Here is a 22,678-nt window from a genome sequence, read left to right as displayed (position 1 = left end):
CAAAGAAATCTTAGATTTGAGGCTCACAAAGCAGGGCTCACGCCTATTCTTAAATTTACAAAGTATAGAAATGCCCTCATAAATGTTGTTCCCAGCAGAGAGTAGTGTGAGTAGAATGGAGGCACTCTAATGGGAAAGTATGTAGAATAATTGGCACTTAAATAAGGACTCCTAGAATAAAGTAAATTTTCATCTTGTAAGTTTTGCCCATAAAAACCGAAAAAAGTCTAGTTGCAAAGAACTCTTCTTCAGTATTGGAAATGTTATACCTGTCTGCAAGTTGATAGTATTTAATAACATCAACTTACAGAACCATCTGTGGGGCACTGATAAATGAATGTATACATTTTTCAATCCAAAAAATTAAATTTTGCTTGAACAGTCATGTGACTGCTTCATTCTTCTACCTACAGGTTCTGGGCTGTCAATTCACTTTCAGCACCTTATACCTTGCCCCTCCCCCCATGCACTCAAACAAACTAGAATGCACATAAGTCTTTGCCTTTGTACGATAGGAATGCATTCAGAACCACTTTTTAATTTATTTGCACATCTATTGTCCATAATTGTGGAAATAAGGGTCAACTGCAACTGCATATTTTTTTCAGTTGAGGGGAACTGGGCAGCAAGACCATTTATAGTTTGCAGAATGCTATTGTATGGTTTAATACTGTATATTTAAATACAATAGAAACGCTAGGATTCTTTAAAAATATAGCCTGGCATCAGTTGTTCATCCTGCTTTGTGGGTCACATGATAACACCTGACTGAACAACTGCTGAGCGAAATAAAGCTGTCCTGCAGCTCCAAACACATTTTGCCTATTGTTTTCAGCACTTAGCTCCTATACACTGTTTATACTTATCATTCTGATTGCTCAGTTTTCTTTGGTCCATTTTGGGTTTACTTGGGCTATAAAAAGTTGTAGGTCTTTTTTTTTTTAAATTGATCCACTTCATTATACAGTATTAGCTGTTGAAGTATGAAAAAAATCAACTTGGAGAATCTTTGTGAGAGTTGTTCACTTGATTCAGTGAAAGTTATACTTTGACGTGATAGTTCAAGAATCTGAAATATATATTTTATATCTGGAAGTTGAGTAGCCATATTTCCTCAGCATCAGTCTGCTTTGCACCCCACATCTGTCACTAGCTGGTCATGTAACTCTGCCACTCACCCTCCCTTCCCATGCCCCGTGCTAAGCCCTCTATTGTGTATTAGCTGTGTGTAGGGCATGTCTGACCAAACCTCATCTTTTATGGCTGGCTCCTATAGTGAGCGTGTCGAACATCTGGCCACACAGAGGATCGATACTTGTCTGCCTCAGATCATTGTTTCTCAGCCCCATTTGGTTTTGTACTCCTCTGTAATCCTGGTTTCCCACGTACCCTGTTCTGTATCACTTTGATAAGGCAGGGTTCTCTTGTTATCTGGTTTCACTTGTGTTTGCAATCTACACTCCTAATAACTCATTTATTGTACTGTGTTTCATAATATGCTCCATGCATGATGGATGGTGAAATAATTCTATAGTGTTTACCTTTATGGCTAAGCATGCAGCACCTAAATATTTTAGAGGTTCCTGTTTTTAAATGTTTGATATAGTGTACTTACTAGAGTGTGTTTTCCGTTCTACAAAATACCACTTGTAGAGAGGAGCCAGCTAATAAAATTATCAATAAAATAACCCGCACTGATGCCCAGTAAGAAGAAAAATAAACTGCTTTCTCATGACTTGGCAGACATAGGATTTTTTTTCCCTGAAGCCAATGTCACATGGTCGACACTTTCTCTCTTTATGCTTTTGCTCAGCAATTGATAGGGGTTATTATTTTTACACTATCCCTGGCGATATTATTGGGGATAGTTATGGCATTTAGTCACAATATTTAGCAACCAGTTGCCATGACTAAGTTGTCCGTGCTTCTTGGCCCCTAGTCTTGGGCAGATGACACCACTTTCCCACAATGCACCTGTGAAGCAAATTTAGAATTTTTTTTTCATTAGCATTGTTGCTTGATGGAAGATCCATAGATGTTTTTTGCTAATTAAAAATGATTCTTCGACAAAAGCATCTTTAATATATAGTGTGGTTGGAGAGCAATGTAGGTTATAGGACTGCTTTAAAGAGTGGCTTTACTGAATATAAAGGAAAAAATTAACTTTTTTTTTACAATATTAACCACTTCAGGATCACAGGTTTTTTCCTTAAAAGCCAAAACAACTTTCACATTTTAGCGCTCCTCCCATTCATTCAGTGATAACTTTGTTACTTATCACACTGAAATGATCTATGTATTGTTTTTTTCACCACAAAGTATGCTTTCTTTGGGTGGTAGTTTTTGCTCTGAACTATTTTATTTTATATGCATTGCAAAGGGAAAAAAAAAAGAAAAAAAATTATGATTTCTCAGTTTTCAGCCATTATAGTTTTAAAATAAAATGTGCTTTGGTACATAAAACCCACATATTTTATTTGCCCATTTGTCTGGTTTATTACAACGTTTAAATTGTGTCCCTAGTACAATGTATGGTGATAATATTTTATCTGGAAATGGAGCATTTTTCCATTTAGGGATTTTTAATACTTTTTCACTTATTACAAGAGCTTTTTTTTGAAAAAATATACTCATGACATCCGTATTAGAAAAGTCCCTAAGGTAACTATTTATGTAAAAAAAAATTAAATGATGTAATTTAAAAAAAAAAAAAATTAACAAGTGTTTTACTTCTGTAACTGTGGGGCAGGGATGGAAGGGGTTACAAGTAATAAAATAAAAAAATAATAATAAACTTTCTATGTAAAACAGTATAGTGGCATAAATGGGTGTATTTTACTTTTTGGCCACAAGATGGTGCTACTGAGACCGTGTTTTTATTTATAGAACACAGCCGAACACAGAAGTGTAGGGTCTGAGAGCTTATGCGACGTTAACAAGCTCTCCGAAGACACGGGAAGGGTGATCGGGATTGAGAATCAAAAGATTCTCACATCCTGATCACAGATGGAGGGGGCTGCGACAATGGCTCGACTGTAAACAGCGCGGGGATCGTGAACGCGACGGTAAGGCAGCAGTACACATATCTACCCCCCCTGATCCACACGTGTAGTTTAAAGGGGCGTAGATATGCGTACCAAGGACCCTAAAGTGGTTAATTTTTATAAATTATTAGCTCAGTGTTTGCCCAACTTTATTTACATTCTGAAATGTATTATAAGTGGTAACTTCTTTTCAGCTGGCAAGGTTCATCATTGCATAATGTTTTGGTGTGTTCCAAAGCCAATCCCACCTGGTCTACCAGAATGCTCTGAGAGATTTCTGAATAAACAGCTAGGCTAAACATCACTGGGAAGGTGGGGCTACATACCAATATACAGCAATTTTATAGCTATAGTAAGTGTTTGATATTGAAACCAGAATAATTGACATCAAAGTAGGTATCCTGAATAATGTTGTATGTTGTACTTCAGTGTTCTCCCCAGGCTCTTTTAGCCGGGTGCTCCACCCGGCTAGTTTTGGTGAGCACCCGGCTGTCATCGGCTCACCTTCTCCTGTGCTGTAAGCAGAGAAGCGCCAGCTCTGCATTCTCTCAAGTCGTCCCACCCGGCTACTTTTTCATGCCACCCGGCTAGAAAAAAATTCTAGGGAGAACACTGCACTTTCCTCTTTAAAACGTGTTCCCTGTGACAACAGCAAGTACATTTATTTTATTTTGTTTACATTTTATTTATTTATTTAACTTTTCGGTGCAGGAAGTAAATTGTGAAGATTCTTGCAAACAGTATTGTTTCACATGAAATCTCCAACCGTCTTAAAGGGAACCATTGCATAGAAAGAGTTTCACTTACCTCGGGCTTCTAACAGCCGCCACAGCCGGTCATTAACGATCCTCTGTTCCCCCGCCGCTGCCTAGTTTCGGTTCTGCCAACTGATCAGTCAGTGGTCTATTGTGCCTGTGCGGCCCTGGTCGTGCGCTTCCTCGTACACATTCACGTCCGCAGAAGCGTCCTGTGCTGTAAAAAGTTCTCTCTTACTGCGCTGGATGCTTTTGTTGCTGTGAACGCGTACAAAGGATTCGCTTGGCCCTGCACAAGCGCAGTGGACCGCCGAAACTAAGCAGCGGAGGGGGAATGGAGCATCATTGAGGACTAGCGCAAGACAGGACAGCTGTGGGAGGCTGGTAGAAGCCTCTTATAAATGACTTTTTCTATGCGATGGTTAAGGTTTCCTTTTAGAAGAAATCGGATGAATTTTAATCGTAGCACACTGAGCATACATGTACCTCCAGTTTCCCTTAAACACAATGTAAACTTTCCTATAAAGCACGCATATATGAAATACAGTATATGAGCCCAAGACCGACAATGCAGATTACCACAGATGTCCCATCACGCTAGAAATACAACCCCTTATGATAATGAAAGAGAGCATTGCTTATACTGAATAAAAGCTGCACAGTGACATCCAACATGAAATTTGTGCCAAATGTCTCTAAACACAGCTAACAAAATTGCAGTGGGACGTATAAACAGCAGAATAAATTGCATGCGTATGTATACACCTATATATTTAGTTGACATATTTGGCTATGATAGTTTCCTACAGACTGGACAGAACAGCTGCTTTTAGGAAACCTATTTAATTCATTTTGTGCAGTGATCACCATTAGCCAGTCAAATCCTTAGCAACACATGTACTGTATTTCACTGCGCTGAAAAGTGAAGTGATTGTTTAGACAATGTTTATGCTCATGCGATGTAAGGAGACATGACTCCAGAATGTCTATGGGAGCCTCTCGCCACTAGCAGACAAATGCTTCCCAGCTAAAATGTTTGCTTTAGCTGACTGATAGTTACTTATCTGTGTTCTGAGCTCTGGCAGACACTGTTCAGCTGCTCATCACTCTTTGAAGTTGCTTAAACTGATAATGAATTATACAATTAAAATAACATTATAGGAAAATGTGTATTAACACTGTATATTAACACATTTTTGGTCAGATTTAAAGGAATACTGTAGGAGGTCGGGGGGAAAAGGAGTTGAACTTACCCGGGGCTTCTAATGGTCCCCCGCAGACATCCTGTGCCCACGCAGCCACTCACCGATGCTCCAGCCCAGCAATCGGTGAGTGGCTGCGTGGGCACAGGATGTCTGCGGGGGACCATTAGAAGCCCCGGGTAAGTTCAACTCATTTTCCCCTGACCCCCCACAGTATTCCTTTAAGTCTAAAGTTGACTTTACCCGCAAGTGATCTTGTAGTGCAGTGATTGATAACCTTGGCACTCCAGCTGTGGTGGAACTACAAATCCCATGAGGCATTGCAATACTCTGACCGCTCTAAGCATAACTCAGGGATGCAGAGGCATTATGGGTTTTGTAGTTTTGTCACAGCTGGAGAGCCAAGGTTAGCCATCACTGTTGTAGTGGAACTCCCACTGGCTCTGCATCCCTGGGATATGTGAATGTGGAGCCTTCCCACAGTGCTTCATGTCTGTCACCTACTGCTGGGCCACACAGTCTGTCAGGCTCTCTCTTCAAGCCTGCCCTCTGTCTTCCTTGTACTTACTTTACATTATTGTGTAGTCATACATGGTACCTGGCAATGCAGTGGCTGCAGTATTGGGGTGAATCAGGGAATTCTGATGGAAATATTCATCTAGTTCATCTTCCAGAGCTAATTGCGTTCAGCTAAGTAAAGAATGATTCTGATTTGTTGCTCTTAAAATTGATTTCTTGGCACCAGTTTTGATATATCGCTTCTCTGCATCATGTGAAGCTGACTCTTTGACATTCTGACGTAATTATATTTGCATAGTTTCGTCACAGTTTCGAATAGAGCTAGCATTTAAGCTAACTAAACACTTATTTTATATTTTTTTCATCTTAGTTTGTAAAATGTGGTCAGTTAATTTTAGTTACCCCGCGCCTTACCTTAGCGAATCCAATCCACACATGTGGGTAAAGCTAAGTTCAAGCACCTGAGACAAATGATCAGTGTCGGCATGCACTATTCACATTATGCTCACGCTTTTGCTATTTGACAAGGTTCTATGGGGTTTTGGCTCTGCACCCTCATCAATTGCCTAGCGGTAACATTTACCCAATATCCCCCAGTATTGACCCCTTTTTAACACCAAACCCTAAACTTCACCTCTAGCTAACCTTCACTTCCTCCCTGACACTAAAGGGAACTCTAGGTGAGAGGGTCATGGAGGCTGCCATATTTATGTCCTTTTCAACAATACACATTGGCTGTCCCCCTGATCCTGTGCCTCTAATACTTTCAGCCATAGCTCCTGAACAAGCAGCTACCCTAACCAACACTCTGCTATGGTTGTCTTGATCCCTGGCAGCAAAGTCAGCCATCCTCACCTATAAGGGCTCGTTCACACTGGAGGCGTTTTTGGATTTTTTAAATCGCCTGTGATTTTTCAAAATTGCCCTGAAAGCGCTTACACCATGCTATCCTATGCACTAGTTCAGATTAGGGCGATCTGTCCGCTTTCCGCTCAGAGAAGCACTGCATGGACCATTGTCGGGGCGATTTTGCTACAATGGAAGGTATAGGAAAAACTCAAAACTCTCACAAAATTGCTTTGTGCAGCAATTGCATTTTTAATAATAAATACATTGTATTATTTTCTGGATCAAAGAGTTCATTTCCTGATGTCACGGAATCGCTCTGCAAAAACGTCCAATGAACAGAAATCGCGGGGGAAAAAGGGAACAAAAAATTGCTTCTAAAAAAAAAAGTCCAACGCGAACGCTAATGCGATGGGAATGCAATGTGAACGAGCCCTAACTGTATTTATTGCCACCTTGCTGAAAGCTCTAAATCCACTACAGTGACAGTGCCCAAATCTTACACCCTCGCTGACAGCCAAGCACCAGTGCTGAATACATCATGCTGAAACAATCTAGTTTCCCTAATGGCACACTCGCTATTCCTCTAGAAGGCCAGTATTGTGTTTGTTATGATGCCATAAATTAAGGTGGAAATGAATAGTCGATACAAGAGCCTGTGTACATGCTGTACGACAGGCTGAGAATCAGCATATACGGTAGCTGGTAGAGAAAGTCACTAAAAGTAATTTGATTGCTTCGACATAGATGCTGCTAACCCAGAATGCCTTGAATAGGAAAACGGCCATAAACTAAACTCGTTAATGGCTTTACAAGGGCCTATTGAGAGGCCTACTAATTGGACAATAGAAAGTCATATTATGGCCACTTAAGTATATTGTGTAGAGATCATTCCTCAGGTCAAGTAGCAGCAACACAGTTATATTTAACACAGGCAAATGGGGAATTCCATCTGTCAGGTAGATTATTGTGGATAGATGATTACCATGTTTGCCAATGTGTTACTTTTACTATTATTATAAGAGCATATTCAGTAGGATTGTTTGTCTTGTCCAATCTCAGTAAGAGCTGGTTCACACCGACGGCGATTGCGTTGCGCTCACCAGCGAACGGCAGGGGCTAGTGCAGTGTTACCCTATGAGGATGTTCTCACAGCAAAATAGAAATCTTTCTTTATTTCAAGCGATTCTGCTTAAAGGAATGTGCAAAAACACACACACACACACACACACACGCACACGCACACACGCACACACACACACACACCTTTAAAAATTGCATTGCAAAATGGGTTGTATTTTGTAATGTGACCTAAGTCTTACTGGAGTAATTGTATTTTGCAATGTGACCTAAGTCTTACTGGAAAAAAAAATGCAGCCACAGTGATATCTCAGTCAGAAGTTTCCTGCTTATTCTGAATCGGTGACTTACAGGGTAGTGAAGCTAGAGTAGGGAGATTACTAGTTTAAATACAGTAATGGCAGCTCTTGCAAGCCCTAGATCCTCTTACATCACATAAATGTGACATTCGCTACACAATAAAGAAATATACATACTTAGAACAGCGTTTTTCATGTGTTAATTTTCTCCATTTCTGGTGTGTGTTCGTGTTGCATGGTTAGTCATGTTACATATTATGTCAGCACTATGCAGAGAGCACGTGCAATTCAGCTTTTCAGTTGCTATGTGATCCCTCCTAGTCCATCTTAGTTCTAAACATGAAGTGCCCATAAAATCAGTTAGCTCATAACAAGAGTTGCACGGATGAGAAAATGGTCATATGATTGTTCAGTCAGTTCTTTCAAAATTATTTAGTTCTAGTGCATGATGTACTCTAAATTTAACTGACCTTAAAACTCAGCCTAAATATTGCATCTTTACCAGATTCTTTATTTACTAGAAGGTACTGCACACCCTATGTATGCTAATTAATGCGCTGGGTGCAATAGGTGCTGAGTCTGTAATTAGGCTAAAAAGCCCTAGAGACAATATATATACAAAAGGACTCGCACACCAGCATGAGATTCCTCAAAATTATATTGTAAACACAAAAGCTGATTATATACAACAAGTGCAGCACTGAGCCAGGTGATACCCTCTGAGGAAGGGAACCCCTGAAACAGCCACTGTCAGGGTATACCATTCATGTTGTAACTGCACAATTGTTTGACTGTATCCCTTGCTACCTTACCACTTGTATGTACTGCATTCATGTTTAAAACTGTGCTTGTGTTTTTTCATTGCTGCTCTTAAAGAGATACTGCTTGTGCAGCCATTTACTTCATGTTTTGCTGACATATACCATTATGCTGTATTTCTTTTGACCGGTTTGGTCTCTTGTTGCCAATACACTTATGTTATTTGTGCATTGTGCATTATTTGCACTTGTTTGTATATAATCAGCTTTCGTGTTTACAATATAATTTTGATGAAGCTCATGCTGGTGTGTGAGTCCTTTTGTGTATATATACCAGATTCTTTAGGTATAGTAGTTAGCTCCTATTTGGATTTTACATATGGATAATCGCCTTATTTGCTAGGACTGAGGTTTACCTGTTGGCAATGACTATGATGAGAGCATGATGTGATATACAACTGGGTTATCAGCATTGAAGATTGTGTTTGGTAAAGAATACACAACAGTGATGTCCAAGGATGTCTCCTCCAAAATATTTAGTAACAAAAACAACACCTTGTATATTAGGTTTCTGGCCATTTGTTTTTAAAGCCTTACTTTATTTTTTTTATTTTTTTTTAAATGACGAACAATTGTTTTGGCCAAGGAAAATGGGAAGTGTGTATGTTGCTTACTGCTAAATAGATCATCTTGGTTACCAGAGCATCCAGGTTTTTACAGCTAAAATTCTTGTTTCATAAAATGACTACACTATCTGAATAGGCCTAGGTGAAAAAATAATTGGCAGTCTCTAAGGGGACAGGTGCTGCTGTTCAGAATGCAAAGGGGGGCATAGAAAGCGATGTCTGAAAAGATTACAGCGTTCAGATCTGGCTGGTAAAGTGGCTCCTGACTTGGTCGTTTCAATTTTTTTCATTAAGTAATCAAGCAGCTTCACCCTGATGAAAACAAGCTCTACCAATGAGCGCCTACACAGAACTAGAAAACATTTTGTGCCTGCAGTCAGATTTGAACAAAATAAACTTTACCTCTTGTTCATTGCGTATTTGTGTACGAGGGATGGCGGTATCTATCCAGCATTGTTGGAACGAGTGCTTCATTCATTGAATGTTTAGATCAGTGCTGTAAAGACGCTTTTCTTCCCTGCCTTGCAGTTGTTAGTAATAATGCAAGCAGCTTATTAAATTAAAACCATATATTTACATGTATGTTGTTGTGACCTATTTAATTGGAAATTAAATGTCCTCCATTTTCCTTTAAAGTGAGATAATTGCATGCTGGGTGTAGTTTCCTCTATAAAATCCTTTGGATTGCGTCCCGGAGCTGTGCTATGGCTGCAAGCCCCTTGTCTAATGTACAGAGAAGTGGTGGATGGATATACATGAGGGAGTGTCAGATTTACAGTGTGACTATCCCAGCAGAATTCCCAGTGATGGAGGATTATCCTCGGGGCCCTCTGGGCAGAATATTAATGTCATTCTGCACACAGTGCTCTACCACCATGTTTTGCTTTGTCTGCCACCACCTCATGTATAATGAGGTATTTTGTGCTGATTAAGCCGTGCGTATGTCCTGCTGAAACCTCTCTGTGCCCATTTGTGAGATTTATGCGGTGGGAAGTGAAAGTGCCTTGAAGTACTTTCCATGAATACAAAAAGCCAATTTCAATAGTGTTCCATGACCCGAGCAAGTCAGCATGTCAGGCATATATATATATATGCTTTATGCATGCTAGGTTTTTTTTTTTTTTTTTTTTTTTTTAAGGGAACTTTTTCTGTGTTCCCAACATTGCATTCTTTGTCTGTGTGGTATGACCTAGATATGCTGTTAGGAAAGAAATATGGCTTGCAGCTGCAGCACAGCTTGAGGCACAATGGCGGATGTATGCACATGTAGTTAGCACTTCCACTAATTAGGGTGTGGTCCTCTTTTGTTTACAGGTTGCTTTGAGTGCTGCATCAAGTGCTTGGGAGGAGTCCCTTATGCTTCCCTGGTGGCAACCATCTTGTGCTTCTCTGGAGTAGCTCTCTTCTGTGGCTGTGGTCATGTGGCTCTAACTGGAACAGTAAACATCCTGGAACAGCACTTCTCCTCAAATCCCAGCGACCATGCTCTTCTGACTGAGGTGTAAGTATGACCACTGAGCTCCAACAATGATGGGGTTGTAATAGCAAATGATTATTTGTGATTGGAAGCATGAAGCCTTCCTCTTCATTGCACTCTTTAGTGTTACTAGACACTTATGTAAACATACTGTTCACTACAGTCCAACAACCTAAATTGGGTGCATTATGGTCAATGAGATGCAAGTTGCATATCTTTGATGCAAATTTGAATGCTAATTTTATGGAAGTGTATGCAGCTTGAAAACGCTGCTGCTGCATTTAATTGGTCCACTTTCAAGCTACATAACTTTCCATGAAATTAGCATAACAATTATCATATTATCAGAATTATCTGCATCTCATTGACCATCCTTAGTAGGCAATCATGTGAAATGCCTTAAATTGACCATATACCGTACACTCGCCTAAAGGACTATTAGGAACACCATAGTAATAAGGTGTTTGACCCCCTTTCGCCTTCAGAACTGCCTTAATTCTATGTGGCATTGATTCAACAAGGTGCTGAAAGCATTTTTTAGAAATGTTGGCCCATATTGATAGGATAGCATCTTGCAGTTGATGGAGATTTGTGGGACGCACATCCAGGGCACGAATCTCCCGTTCCATCACAATCCAAAGATGCTCTATTGGGTTGAGATCTGGTGACTCTGGGGGCCATTTTGGTACAGTGAACTCATTGTCATGTTCAAGAAACCAATTTGAAATTATTCGAGCTTTGTGACATGGTGCATTATCCTGCTGGAAGCAGCCATCAGAGGATGGGTACATGGTGGTCTTGAAGGAATGGACATGACAATGAGAAACAATGCTCAGGTAGCCCGTGGCATTTAAACGATGCCCAATTGGCACTAAGGGGCCTAAAGTGTGCCAAGAAAACATCCCCCACACCATTACACCACCACCAGCAGCCTGCACAGTGGTAACAAGTGGCACGATTGATCCATGTTCCCATTCTGTTTATGTCAAATTCTGACTCTATCGAGACTCATCAGACCAGGCAACATTTTTACAGTCTTCAACTGTCCAAATTTGGTGAGCTTGTGCAAATTGTAGCCTCTCTTTCCTATTTGTAGTGGAGATGAGCGGTACCTGGTGGGGTCTTCTGCTGTTGTAGCCCATCCGACTCAAGGTTGTGCATGTTGTGGCTTCGCAAATGCTTTGCTGCATACCTCGGTTGTAACGAGTGGTTAATTCAGTGAACTTTGCTCTTCTATCCGCTTGAATCAGTCGGACCATTCTCCTCTGACCTCTAGCATTAACAAGGCATTTTCTCCCACAGGACTGCCGCATACTGGATGTTTTTCCCTTTTCACACCATTCTTTGTAAACCCTAGAAATGGTTGTGCGTGAAAATACCAGTAACTGAGCAGATTGTGTAATACCTGTACTCAGACCAGCCCGTCTGGCACCAACAACCATGCCACGCTCAAAATTGCTTAAATCACCTTTCTTTCCCATTCTGACATTCAGTTTGGAGTTCAGGAAATTGTTGACCAGGACCACACCCCTAAATGCATTAAAGCAACTGCCTTATGATTGGTTGATTAGATAACTGCAATAATGAGAAATTGAGCAGGTTTTCCTAATAATCCTTTAGGTGAGTGTAGTCATCAGAGTATTATTGAAGCATGATAAAGATGTATATGCGTACGCAGGAATGCTTAGTTTGCCAAAGTGTCCTCTGGAGGCTGACATTGTTTTTGTTTAACCACTTAAGGACCAGGGGATTTTGCACTGATCGGTGCTGCGTGGGCTCTACAGCCCGCAGCACCGATCAGGAATGTGGCAGGGCGATCAGACTTCCCCCCCCCCCCTTTTTTGCCCACTAGGGGGATGTCCTGCAGGGGGGGTCTGATCGCCGTCGGCTACTACTGATTTGCGGGGGGGGCTCCTCAAAGCCCCCCTCCGCAGCGTTTTCTGGGCTCCCCGGCTTTCCCTCCCTCTACCTTTTTTTCTGAGCGGCGCAGGACGGAATTCCGTCCTGCGCCTGATAGGATAGGCTTCTGCCTATCAGATGACGGCGATCCCCGGCCAATCAGAGGCCGGGGATCGCCGATCTACGTCACGGCGCAGCTGCGCAGCAGCGCCGTGTGATGTAAACAGCGGGGATTTCTTCCCCGGATGTTTACATTATGCGTGCGAGCCGCGATCGGCGGCTCGCACACTGTTCACGGAGGCAGTCTCCGTGAACTAGCATGGAAAAGCCGCTCGATCGAGCGGCCGTTTCCATGCTATACCACTAACGACCCGCCGACGCCTATCGGCATTAGGCGGTCGTTAAGTGGTTAATTTTAAACAATACCAGTTGCCTGGCAGTCCTGATGATCCTCTGCCTCTTATAGTTTTAGCCGTAGATCCCTGAACAAGCTGCAGATAAGATATTTTTGACAAAAATCTGACAAGATTATGCACCTGCTTGTTTCAGGCATGTGATTAAGATACTACTGCAGCCAATTAGATCAGCAGGACTGCCAGTCAGTTGGCATTGTTTAAAAGGAAATAATTATGGCAGTCTACATATCCCTCCCACTTTAGGTTCCCTTTAAAGAGGAGCAAACTGAAAAATAAAAAGCTGACCATATTGCACCCACAGCATTATAAATCGTAAATACGACAATATTACGGTACCTAGCTACTTTTGTTGTGAAACAAGTTGAAACACCTAAAAAAAAGTATTTTGCTATTGTTCAAAGAGCTGATAAAGGGGCCCATACACCTAATGATTTTCCTGCTGATATACAGCAGATTCGATCACTGTGATCGAATCTGCTGTGAAATCGTTGCGCAAATGATTTCCGCCTGAAATCAATCGTTCCCGTTGAGCCGTCCATGCGGAAGATTTTGCTCGATTGCCGGCGGGTCGGGAGTGCGTCGATAGCGGCGTTCGAATGCCCGACGACCGACGCAGTACAGTGGCAATACATTACCTGCTCCGGCCGGCGCGTGTCCCCACTGTCACCGTTGTCTTCTTCTCCGCAGGGTTCCGCGTTCTGGTCTGGCTGGCTTCACTTCCTGTCCCGGCAGGAAGTTTAAACATTAGAGCGCCCTCTACTGTTTAAACTTCCCCGGACAGAAAGCAGTGAAGCCAGCCAGACCGGAACGCGGAACCCAGCGTAGGAGAAGACATCGGTGACAGCGGAGACACGCGCCGGCCGGAGCAGGTAATGTATGCGGGGGGTGGAAGGCAGCGGCAGCACACCACAGATTGTGATCGGTTTCATGCTGAAATTGATTCACAACCTGTTTGCAGTAAAGGCAGCCATACGAACCCTCTCTGATCAGATTCGATCAGAGAGGGATCTATCTGTTGGTCGAATCTGATGGCAAATCGACCAGTGTATGGCTACCTAAAACTGATAAAAAGTCAATCCAACAGTTGAATTGGCTTCTTATCAGTCTTATCAGCTGTTTGAACAATAGCAAAATACTTTTTTTAGGTGTTTCAACTTGTTTCACAACAAAAGTTGTGAAAGCATAAAAACCGCTGTTGAGCGTGGGTATACAACATCGTGTCTTTACACCATCTTTAAAACTGCAAATGCAGGGCATGGGGCCATATTTCTATGGATGTCTTGGTTAAATTGGGTAAAAATTAGAACAGAGGTTCACAATATGTGGCCCCAGGCGATTGCCTAAATAGCCTATGCCCAGAAATGGCTGTGTGTCACATTCAGTTGGTCTCATCCACGTAAGAAGCCATTACTTCCCCGCTGTAATGGAATGGACAAGTGCAAAGAGGATACATCCCAATAAACTTGCCCCCCCCCCCCCCAAAACACACACGCACACACACACCTGTTGCAGAGCTTGGTCCTAGGTGTAATAAATATATTGCTTACATTAAGTATTAAGTATATGAAGTGTGGAGGGGGGGTGCAAAGTTCAGTTTGAGAATGAATGTTTGCATATAGTGGCTGTAGGTAGATGTCTATTGAGAGGTGTGTTTGTTTTACAGGATCCAGTTAATGCAGTATGTCATCTATGGCATTGCTTCTTTCTTCTTCCTGTATGGTATCATCCTGCTGGCTGAAGGTTTCTACACCACTAGTGCTGTGAAGGAAATGCACAGTGAATTTAAAACTACTGCCTGTGGACGATGCATCAGCGGCATGGTGAGGGCTTGGATTACTATTAACATTTACAAATAGTTGCACTTAGAATAATAGTTTTTTAGAAGCAGCATTTACCGTGTCGCCAGTGAAAGCCATGGGCCTGATTCACAAAGCGGTGCTAACAGTTAGCACGCTGGTGAAAAGCCCTTTATCATGCCTAAACTCAATTTAGGCATGATAAGTTTTGGTGTGATAAGTTTAGGCATGTTAAAGGTACTCCGAGCTCACGAAAAAAAGAAAAGTTGTACTCACCAGGGGCTTTCTCCAGCCCAGTGCTGGTCGGGAGGTCCCACGCCGGCGTCCTGGCTCCTCTCCTTCTCCCTGCTCCGGTATAGCTGACAGGCCGCAGCCCGGGCGACACTCGGTTGAGTGTCGGGCTGCAGCTTCCGCGTATGACGCGGATTACGTCACACGCCGGCCGCCTCGCGTCATCACGGCGGCCGGCGTGAAAGTACTGCGCATGCGCGCTTTAATCGCGCATGCGCAGTACTTTCACGCCGGCCGCCGTGATGACGCGAGGCGGCCGGCGTGTGACGTAATCCGCGTCATACGCGGAAGCTGCAGCCCAACACTCCGAGTGTCGCCCGGGCTGCGGCCTGTCAGCTATACCGGAGCGGGGAGAAGGAGAGGAGCCAGGACGCCGGCGTGGGACCTCCCGACCAGCACTGGGCTGGAGAAAGCCCCTGGTGAGTACAACTTTTCTTTTTTTCGTGAGCTCGGAGTCCCTTTAAGTTTTTAGGCATGGTAAGTTTAAGCACCAACTGGGTTAGCACCGCAGTGCACAGCTGATCAAAAGTTTTGCGATAGCAAAGTCTGGTGCACTTCACATAGTTTAATGGCGCTGCTTTGCGTGCGGGACTTTGAGTGCGATCTAAACTTATCTAAACTTATCATGCCTAAACTTATCACACCTAAACTTATCACACCTGAACTGGCTTTTCACCAGCATGGTGCAATGGTTATCACGCCTAAGGTCTTTTAGGCGTGCTAACTGGGTTAGCACCGCTTTGTGAATCAGGCCCCATGTGTTCTTACATCTTGTCAGCCTACAGGAATTGAGTCTGAAGAAGGCGTATTGACTGAAAGCTTATTCTTTTTTCTGTTGGCTAGTAAGATTCCTGATTCAAATAGCTGTAATTGAAAAGAAAGGCTTGTCTACTGATAGGACTACAGTGAAAATAAATCTGGTTGCATGGTACTATGCGCTTACATGGTATTGTTGTTTTCATGTGTATCAAGTATTTCTAGCAGTCTTATGGCACTTTTATATATTACACCAGTTAGATTTAAAAAACAAATTGAAATAGACAAACCTGTCATGATTGTATAGCAAAAGCACAGGCTTTTTCTACTTTATAGAGTGGTTCTACTTTATAGATTAATTTAGAGCTGAGAAGTCTTTGCTTGTTGCATGGACACTGCAGTCATTCCCTGAGTGTATAATCTAATGTTCCTACCACAGTCACGTAATAGGGCCAGCTTGGGTGGGGGCCAGTTGAGCTTGTGAGTACTGATTTTGGTGCGGAGAAGATGAAATTACTCAGGGAACGCTCACAAACCTAAAGGTGCCATACAGTCTCCACTCAGAATGTGTACAAAACCTTGCACACATGTACGAGGCAGTCTCTTATTTTCAAACATGTATGAGGCATGTCGCGTGGTGAGGATCAGAACTGGATCCCTCAGGCCGCATTGCAGGGCCAAGGCTGTACAGATGTGTTGCGAGCCTGTAGGCTATCGACATGTTCTGTTGCTGTGCGGAGCTGACAGAGCTGCACAGGTATGACTTCATGCGGGAGCCGGGTGAGTGGGGAGAACTGTACTCTTGACCAGCCATTGCTCAGCCCAAGCGATCCACCAGGCTGACAGAGAGGGGGTCAAGGGGCTGCTGTAAACATGCTGGGTTCTTAGCAGAGCCGGTCATTATTGGCTGCTTCAGCTGAGTTTCATATAACACGTGTATGGGATTTAAAGCAACATGCTTTTGTCTGCAGCAAATTTTATTTTGTTTTTGATAGAGTGTAGAAAAGTTAGAATTTGACGTTTTATTGATGTGCGTTTCCTCATTAGGGAGTATTTCATTCACTTCCTGGTCCTGATACGTAACAAGAAGGAGCAGTGAAAAGGGTGGGATTTATCCCTTCTAAGATTTCCTCCAACAAGTCATCCATTGGGAGATTTATTGAAAGGTCATGGTTTTATAGAATGTTGGTATTCATTTCCTACCTGTCCTGTTTCAGTAATAGGAATTGAGGAGAAATTTCTTGCCGAGGTGGACAGTCTAGTGTATGCAGTTACTTGCAGATGTTAGATTTTCATCTTTAGAGCATTGTCAGAAATTACTTTACAATAACAATAACATTTATATAGCGCTTTTCTCCCTGGGGACTCAAAGCGCTGTGACCCTGCATTATGCAGTCTCAAAGGCTAGGGAAAAGAGGTGAGTTTTTAGCCTTTTTTTAAAGCTGTCCAGAGAAGGAGCCTCTCGTACTGATTGTGGAAGTGAGTTCCATAGAGTAGGGGCTGCATAGGAAAAGGCCCGAGCACCAAATGTTAAGTGTATCCTGGGAATAAGCAGCTTCATCTTGTTGGCAGAGCGGAGGGTGCGTGGAGGGGCATAAAGTTCCAATAGATCCGCTATGTATTTGGGTCCCATGTGGTGTAGAGCCTTGAATGTCAGCAGGCAGATCTTAAAATTGATTCTCCATTTTACTGGCAACCAGTGAAGAGTTTGCAGTACTGGGGTGATGTGTGAGCTGCGGGGGGCATTGGCTAGGAGTCTGGCTGCAGCATTCTGTACTAGCTGTAAGGGGCGCAGAACCTTATCTGTAGATCCGATTAACAGGGCGTTGCAGTAGTCTAGGCGGGAGGATACAAATGCGTGAACCAGGGCAGGTAGGTCTTCAGCTGGGATAAGGTGTTTAATTTTCGCTATATTTCTTAGATGGAAGAAGGAAGACTTGACAACAGCTGATACCTGCTGTCTGAGTTTTAGATTTCCATCCAGGATCACCCCAAGGTTTCGCACAGAGTCTTTATACTGTACAGTATCTCCCCCAATTGCTAGTTTGAGGTGGTGAGCGTTTTGAACTTTATCCATCATGTGTGGACCACCTACCACCAACACCTCTGTTTTGTCAGAGTTCAGCCTCAGCCAGCTGGTGTTCATCCAATTTTGTAAATCCACTAGACACGCATTTATGGATGCTGATGGGTCTTGGGTTCCAGGCTTGAAGGACAGATACAGTTGTGTGTCATCTGCATAACAATGGTATCCTAAACCATAGTTCTGGATTATTTTCAGGGAGCATGTAGACTGCAAAGAGTAATGGTGATAGTACAGAACCCTGTGGAACTCCATAGGCAAGTGGCACTGGATTAGAGTAGTGTGTGCCCAGACATACTTGCTGTGTCCTGCCAGATAGGAAGGTCTGAAACCAGCTAAGAACAGTACCCCTTAGGCCACAGTAATTCTTCAGTCGCTGGATTAGTATTTCATGATCCACAGTATCAAATGCTGCTGACAAGTCAAGAAGAATCAGAATTGAGCAATCACCCTTGTCCCTTGCAGTAAGTAGATCATTCATTACTCGGACTAATGCTGTTTCAGTGCTGTGCCTTTTCCTGAATCCTGACTGAAAAGTATCAAAGATGTTGTTATCTGTAAGCCTGGCTTCTAGCTGGTTGGCGACTGCTTTCTCGATAACTTTTGATAGGAATGGTAAGTTCGCCACAGGTCTGTAGTTGGTTACAGAATCAGGATCTAGTGATGGTTTCTTCAGGAGGGGTTTTATGATTGCTTTCTTTAGTTCTTCTGGGAAAAGTCCACTTCACAAAATCACTCAGTGCTCCTTGCAAAGTGCTGGCCTGAACAGCGCTGGGCACTGCATTAAGGATCCAGTTGGGCCAGGATCCAGGTCGCAGGTAGTGGGGCGGAGACTTTGAATGAGAATTCCAAAATCTTCTACACTCAGAGTGTCAAAGACTTGCCATGGTGGTACGGTAGTAGGCATATGCAACGTCCAGTGGTCAATTGATGTTGGTGTAATGCTGGCACGGATGGTAGACACCTTGTTTGTGAAGAAGGCAGATAATTCTTCACACCTTTCCCTGGAGTATGTGGTTGGGGCTTTTAGGCAGGAAGGATTGCAGAGTGATTCCACTGTGTGGAAGAGTTGAGCAGCTCTGTTGTTGGCTGTAGATATTTTGTGCGAGATAAAGTCTGATTTTTTCTTGGTTATTGCTTGTTGGTATTGTCTGAGGTGTTGAACTAGGCTAGATTTGTGCTCCCCAGTCCCTGATTTACGCCACTGTCTTTCTAGTCTGCGCCCTTTCTTTTTTAGATCCATGATGGTTTTGTCAAACCAATTAGCTTTCTGCTTTTTGGTTGCTGATTTGGTGCGCCATGGGGCAATACTGTCAAGTGTTTCATATATCGTGTTGTTGTACTGGGTTACTAGAGAGTTTGGGTCCATTTGACTGTGGAGCAGATTTGTAAAATCCAGGTTGGCAGTTATCCTCTCCGGTGTTAATTTACTCAGGGGACGGGTTTTGATTGTTTCTTTAGGGAGCTGCTTGATAGGGTGATGTTCAATAGTAAACTGCATTATGTGATGGTCTGACCACACCACTGGGGTTACTGTTATGTTACTAATGTCCATTCCGAGGTGGAACAGTAAGTCTAGCGTATGCCCTCCTCTGTGGGTAGCTGATTTTACAACTTGTGTGAAGCCTAGTCCACCCATGAGATTTATTAGTTCATTTGCATCTTGTGATTGAGTGTTATCAGCCCGGATGTTGAAGTCACCAAGGATGATCCATCTCGGAAAAGACAGAGCCAGCATGGCCAGAAGTTCTGAGAATTCCTGTAGGAATGGGTCAGCATCTCCGATCCGGGGGGACGATAAACCACTAAAATTTTGAAGCCTTTACCACTTTAAATGTCTTGTACACAAATCTGTCTGCACAGCTCCTCCATGGTATTGTTTAGTGATCTGTTATGATGGATTGCTGTATGACAAGTGGTTTCATATTTTTCCTAATGTGGGGTGCCACTGCTTCCTTCTGCCCCAATAAATAGAACAGGCTGCCTAGCTGTTCCTGAGCAGTATATGAACAGCACTTGTTCTGAAAACTGTTGCCCTAATAGCTTAACAAACGTTTTGCTGCTTTTTAGGTTTTATTTATTTTTTTCCCCAATTTTTGGGAGGGGGAAAGGACATTCAAGTTTTTCTGTGGGGATCTCATGATTTGTAATTGCACCCTTGTGTTGAATGTATACACTGCAAGTAACATGTTAACTTACATGCTAACATTTGTATAGTGCTTTTCTCTTGACAGAGATGCAGCCACTTGGGGGCGAGCTTATTGGGCCACCTTAAAGCATTAGGCAGTCTTGCCCTGGGACACCATACTAGATAAACAAACTGTTTGGTGTAATGTGTTTAAGAACTGTGACACTGCACTGTCTTAGTTGGTATTTTGTAATGCATTTCCCCTATTTTTCTTCACAATCGGTGAATAGATATCTCACCAATGCCCTACCAAACGTCAAGAGGAGGTTACTAGCTAATAATGTAGCATAAAGGTGGCCATACACTGGTTGTTTTCTTTTATTTTTTTTGCATCGATAGTCAGCCAATTCAATCTATATTGGTCAATCGTACCGGATGGAAGATTTTTCAGGATTGGGAAACTGGATACTAGATAATACTGCAACCAGCACTGATTAGATTTGCAAAGCCTGAGTATAAAGTTTACATACAATAGAGCGATTAACTATACCCAAATTGTTCTTTTTCATTCATATTTTGGGGTTGGGCAAAGCCATTTATTATCACACAATTGTGTTTTTGTTTTTAATATCATAATTACAAAAGTAAGCACCAAAATGGCCTTGATTAACCCCGTCAGTACAGTGGTCTCTGCCCCCTTAAGGATCAGAGACCACTGGTACCAGAAACCGTCTCCTTCAGTTGAATCGCCGAACATACCCGCCGCTACCACCATCCACGCCGCACACCTGTCTCCTCAGGCTACCCACTCTGCCGTCTCTATAGTGGCAGAGCTCTGTGAACTCTCAGATTCTGTACTTAAAGAGAATCTGTACTCTAAAATTCTTACAATAAAAATCATGCCATTCTATTTATTATGTTCTCCTGGGCCCCTCAGTGCTGTTTCTGCCACTCCCTGCTGCAATCCTGGCTTGTAATTGCCAGTTTTAGGCAGTGTTTACAAACAAAAGACATGGCTGCTAATGTGATAGGCTGAGAGGAGCTCAGTCTGTGACCCACACAGAGCCTGGAGGGGGTCGTGGAGACGGTGTGTATAACTTCCACCTATCACAGCAGAGCAGCACATTCCTGCCTGAGCCGACAAAGCAAAGAAGATTAGATTATATAACCGAGATAATACAGCCACTGTGCAACTAGGAAAGGCTGCAGTAAGACAGAACACATTAGAACAGGTATAGGAACTTATAGGATAGAAGAAATAAGGCTGAAACTTTTGTTACAGAGTCTCTTTAAGAACCTTGATGCACTGATCAGGCAGGTGATGAAATCCTACTGCCACTAGCTGCATGATTAATATGGATTTGAGACTCGAACTGTGAAAGTCAAAGGATCAACGATTTCCCTGATTATCATGAGTCTATCTAGCAGCAGTTTAATTTGGGTCAGTAATGTCCATCTACATAATTTTCTCAAGGTGTTCAGACGCATGCTATGTATACAGAGCTGCTGTATATTGTCATCCTATTCTCTACTGCTATGAATGTAAACAGAGCTTTCTCCGCTTATTTATTTAATACTTTTCTCTTCCCTCTTTCAGTTTGTATTCCTGACCTACGTCCTGGGAGTTGCCTGGCTTGGAGTATTTGGCTTCTCTGCAGTTCCTGTCTTCTTGTTCTACAACATGTGGTCCTCTTGTGAAGTTCTGAAAGGGTTACCTGTAAATTTGACCACTTCAGCAGAGCAGATATGTGTGGACATCCGGCAATACGGTACACTTGAAGCTCACTTTTGTGATTAGCTACTGTACATAACACAAATGAGGAATTTGGTTGAATATTGGTTTTGTCTGATTTGCTTCAGTGCTGCAGGTGAAGGATAGCTGTGGTTTCCCAGCCATACCTTATGTTCTAATTATCCTATCAAGATGTGAAGTTCATACTATTGGAATTTGTTTTCTTAAACCCTCTAAACCTACTTTTTGAGGTCTGCAGCTGTCAAACTCCCTAATTGCTTTGCACTTCGGCCCTCCTCCTCCACACCACCCCTCTCTATAGGACAGTACATGCTAAATGTGCATGAAGCATCACAGGGCAGTCAAAACTAAATTGCCATTTTTGTCAGTATGTTTTTACCCATCTCAACCCTGTTGGCATTAGTAAGGGAATATCTATGGCTTAGATCAGGGGTCAGGAACCTTTTTGGCGAAGACAGTCATAAACGCCACATATTTTAAGTGAGAGCCGTACAATTTGTTTAAAACTGGGGCAGTAAGGCTCACGTCCCTGTTGCCATGGTGATGTGTATAGTTGATCCGCCGGGTAGCGGAAGTGTCAGACACATCTTCAGCTTCTCTTGGGTTTCAGCAACATCAGCAATTTCCCCAAAAGCCAGACAGGAGAAATACTGACTAACAGCTTGTACATTAGCTAGCTGACTTGGGGGTTGATTCACTTTGTAGGACAAGATCCCCGCACTTTAGCCCAATAGGCTGCCTATGAAGTGACAGGCAGCCTATAGGGCCAATCAATGTGATCTCGTTCTACAAAGTCACTGGACATGACAGGGTCCAGAGTGGGACAATTGGAGCAGCTGTTCTTTTTGGGGTAGCGCGAGTAAGTTAGTAGTGCATGTTACAGCAGTAGCGTGCCTACTTTGAAATGTTTTCTTGCGCTGCCACACTACGGGTCCTTTTACACTTAATGT

The 22,678-nt window shown here is 42.8% G+C and overlaps 2 protein-coding genes across 7 annotated transcripts in view; one reads left to right on the top strand and one right to left on the bottom strand.

Moving 5' to 3' along the window:
• OFD1 (OFD1 centriole and centriolar satellite protein) overlaps window positions 1–22,678 on the bottom strand; it is a 225,715-nt gene that overhangs the window by 21,233 nt on the left and 181,804 nt on the right. The window lies entirely within an intron of this gene.
• The window catches only part of GPM6B (glycoprotein M6B), a 191,276-nt gene that overhangs the window by 155,604 nt on the left and 12,994 nt on the right, over window positions 1–22,678 (top strand). For all 4 annotated transcript variants that reach the window (XM_068268392.1, XM_068268389.1, XM_068268391.1 and 1 more), the window contains 3 exons: window positions 10,444–10,630; window positions 14,585–14,741; window positions 21,573–21,744. In XM_068268392.1, the coding sequence (XP_068124493.1) occupies window positions 10,444–10,630; window positions 14,585–14,741; window positions 21,573–21,744 (516 nt within the window). The remainder of the gene's footprint in view (window positions 1–10,443; window positions 10,631–14,584; window positions 14,742–21,572; window positions 21,745–22,678) is intronic.

Source organism: Hyperolius riggenbachi, chromosome 2, assembly GCF_040937935.1.
Source record: "Hyperolius riggenbachi isolate aHypRig1 chromosome 2, aHypRig1.pri, whole genome shotgun sequence".
NCBI lineage: Eukaryota > Metazoa > Chordata > Amphibia > Anura > Hyperoliidae > Hyperolius > Hyperolius riggenbachi.
The sequence above is the reverse complement of the archived record's forward strand: the minus strand, read 5'-3'. Positions and strand labels throughout refer to the sequence as shown.